General features: G+C 47.8%; 1 protein-coding gene across 1 annotated transcript; it reads left to right on the top strand.

Annotated features, from left to right (window-relative positions):
• Window positions 1-335: 335 nt before the first annotated feature.
• KCNA4 (potassium voltage-gated channel subfamily A member 4) lies at window positions 336-2318 on the top strand. The gene has a single exon (XM_052652952.1). It carries the CDS (start codon window positions 336-338, stop codon window positions 2316-2318), a length of 1983 nt encoding a protein of 660 aa, XP_052508912.1.
• Window positions 2319-3460: the final 1142 nt, after the last annotated feature.

Raw genomic sequence — 3460 nt, 5'->3', positions numbered from 1 at the left:
CCAATGACATCCTGGTTGTAGTTCCAGATTTGAACACCCACTCCCAAACAGGTGTTTGGGAAACCCTGACATTTTCTGACTTTTAATTGAAAGTGCCAGGCCATCTCTCCAGAGAAGCCACGCTCTGGAGAGCAACGTTGAATCCCTGAGAAGAGAGAGCATGGGGCGTGCTGATTTAAAAACAGAAAATGCAAAGTTGGACTGAAAATATCCTTCGTCTTCCAAGCAATCTGCTTAAGGGTTCCAAACTTACCTTAATTTGGTGAGAAAAGAATCTGCCCTATTTTTCTTTCTTCTTCTCCAACTGGAACCAGCCATTTCCCCAAACCGCCACCATGGAGGTTGCAATGGTGAGTGCGGAGAGCTCAGGGTGCAACAGTCACATGCCTTATGGTTACGCGGCTCAGGCCCGGGCCCGCGAGCGCGAGAGGCTGGCTCACTCGAGGGCGGCTGCGGCTGCCGCGGTGGCCGCGGCCACAGCTGCAGTGGAAGGTGGCGGGGGCTCTGGAGGGGGCGCCCACCACCACCACCCATCGCGCGGGGCCTGCACCTCCCACGACCCCCAGAGCAGCCGGGGAAGTCGGAGGAGGAGGCGACAGCGCCCGGAGAAGAAGAAAGTCCACCATCGGCAGGGCAGCTTCCCTCACTGCTCCGACCTGATGCCCAGTGGCTCGGAGGAGAAGATCCTGCGGGATCTAAGTGAGGAGGACGAAGAGGAGGACGACGAGGAGGACGAGGAAGAGGAGGGAAGGTTTTATTACAGCGAGGAAGACCACGGCGAGGAGTGTTCCTACACCGACCTGCTGGCACAGGACGATGGAGGCGGCGGCGGCGGCGGCGGCGGCGGCGGCGGCTACAGCTCCGTGCGCTACAGTGACTGCTGTGAACGCGTGGTGATCAACGTCTCGGGTCTGCGCTTCGAAACCCAGATGAAAACCCTGGCCCAGTTTCCCGAGACATTGCTGGGGGACCCTGAGAAGAGGACTCAGTATTTCGACCCTCTGCGCAACGAGTATTTTTTCGACAGAAACAGGCCTAGCTTTGATGCCATCTTATATTATTACCAGTCAGGGGGCCGCCTGAAGAGGCCAGTCAACGTCCCCTTCGATATCTTCACCGAGGAGGTGAAGTTCTACCAGTTGGGGGAGGAGGCACTGCTCAAGTTTCGGGAGGACGAGGGCTTTGTGAGAGAGGAGGAGGACAGGGCCTTGCCGGAGAACGAATTTAAGAAGCAGATCTGGCTGCTCTTTGAGTATCCGGAGAGCTCCAGTCCAGCCAGGGGCATAGCCATTGTCTCCGTCCTGGTCATCCTCATCTCCATCGTCATCTTCTGCCTGGAAACCTTGCCGGAGTTTCGGGACGACAGGGATCTCATCATGGCCCTGAGCACAGGCGGGCACGGTGGGTTGTTGAACGACACGTCAGCTCCCCACCCGGAGAACTCAGGGCACACGATCTTCAACGACCCCTTCTTCATCGTGGAGACAGTGTGCATTGTGTGGTTTTCTTTCGAGTTTGTAGTTCGCTGCTTTGCTTGTCCCAGCCAAGCCCTCTTCTTCAAAAACATCATGAACGTCATTGACATAGTCTCCATTTTGCCTTACTTCATCACGCTGGGCACGGATCTGGCCCAGCAGCAGGGGGGTGGCAACGGGCAGCAGCAGCAGGCCATGTCCTTTGCCATCCTCAGGATCATCCGTCTGGTCCGAGTATTCCGGATCTTCAAGCTCTCCAGACACTCCAAAGGCCTGCAGATCCTGGGCCACACGCTCCGAGCCAGCATGCGCGAGCTAGGCCTCCTGATCTTCTTCCTCTTCATTGGGGTCATTCTCTTCTCCAGCGCTGTGTATTTCGCGGAGGCAGACGAGCCGACCACCCACTTCCAAAGCATCCCCGATGCATTTTGGTGGGCCGTGGTGACCATGACAACCGTGGGCTACGGGGACATGAAGCCTATCACGGTGGGGGGCAAGATCGTAGGGTCTCTGTGTGCCATTGCAGGTGTCTTAACCATCGCTCTGCCCGTGCCGGTGATTGTCTCTAACTTTAACTATTTCTACCACAGAGAGACTGAAAATGAGGAACAGACACAGCTTACACAGAATGCAGTCAGTTGCCCATACCTCCCTTCTAATTTGCTGAAGAAATTTCGGAGCTCTACTTCTTCTTCCCTGGGGGACAAGTCAGAGTATCTAGAGATGGAAGAAGGAGTTAAGGAATCTCTCTGTGCAAAGGAGAAGTGTCAGGGAAAGGGGGATGACAGTGAGACAGATAAAAACAACTGTTCTAATGCGAAGGCTGTGGAGACCGATGTGTGAATCTCACTCTCCACCCGACGCTGCCCGCTCCCCCAATCCCAGCATCTCCAAATATATTTATGCATAGAGAGTGCAGTTATGAAAATGATATATGCAAATGAATCCAATGCATACAGTAGTACACCATTTAATGGTTATACGTGGCATAATTGTTACTAAACTTGTATAACATATCAAATAAATGATACATCTTGGAGACGAGGGAGGCTTAAGTAGGAGCAAATCTATCTTTATATATTTTTATTAGAATGCAAGAATTTTGCACATTAACTGGAAGAGATGTTAAAAGTAAAGACAGTTCCCTGGAGAGAATGTGTGTGTGTGTGTGTGTGTGTGTGTGCTGTGTGCGTGCATATGTGTGTATGTAGAAGTAAATTGTCAACGTTGTTAGTAATCGTGCAGTGATGGGAAAAGTTGGCATTTTGAAGTATTTACTATGTAAGAACTAATGAATTTGAGCAGTTGTTTATTCAGTGCTTTAATAGCATTTCATGTCTTTGGATTCCATAGCTGTTGTTTTTTAAAAATTGTAAGAAATACTATGTAGAGAAAAGAAAGTGAATTATTTAATAGAATGTAGGTCACAATTTTATCTTGGATTTAATTAAAGTTTATTTTTAACTGGAAATTAACTTTTAAAAAGGCTGCAGGGGCCTTTAGAAATTGATTATATTTTATTATTAATTTTGGGAAGATGTGACATCAAATGCCTAACAATAATGGAAGAAATGAAATCAGAGAAACTGTAACAAATTTTGTTCACAGATAACAGGACTGGAATTTTCTTTACTTTTATTTTTTCCTTTGCACTACTTTATATGCTGGAGATTGAGAGAGACTTCATACTGTGAATGTTTACAAATGTAACGGTTCAATGACAATCATTGGAAGAATGATATCTTAGTCTTTTTTTATTGTTCTCTTATTTTTTTGTGTGTAAGACAAATGGCCACACAGATAGCAGCACATGATTCCCTTCTTTTTTAAAATCTCAATAATTGATCTGCAAAGGGACTATGAAGTCAAATTTAGCAAATGAATCTTTTGAAATTGGTCTGTTAACAATGATGCTTCTGAAACCATATTATTTTATATATTCTTCTGCCTTTAAAGCCAGAATAATTTAACCAAAGTTAATGCAT

Source organism: Budorcas taxicolor, chromosome 15 (assembly GCF_023091745.1).
Source record: "Budorcas taxicolor isolate Tak-1 chromosome 15, Takin1.1, whole genome shotgun sequence".
Classification (NCBI taxonomy): domain Eukaryota; kingdom Metazoa; phylum Chordata; class Mammalia; order Artiodactyla; family Bovidae; genus Budorcas; species Budorcas taxicolor.
The sequence above is the reverse complement of the archived record's forward strand: the minus strand, read 5'-3'. Positions and strand labels throughout refer to the sequence as shown.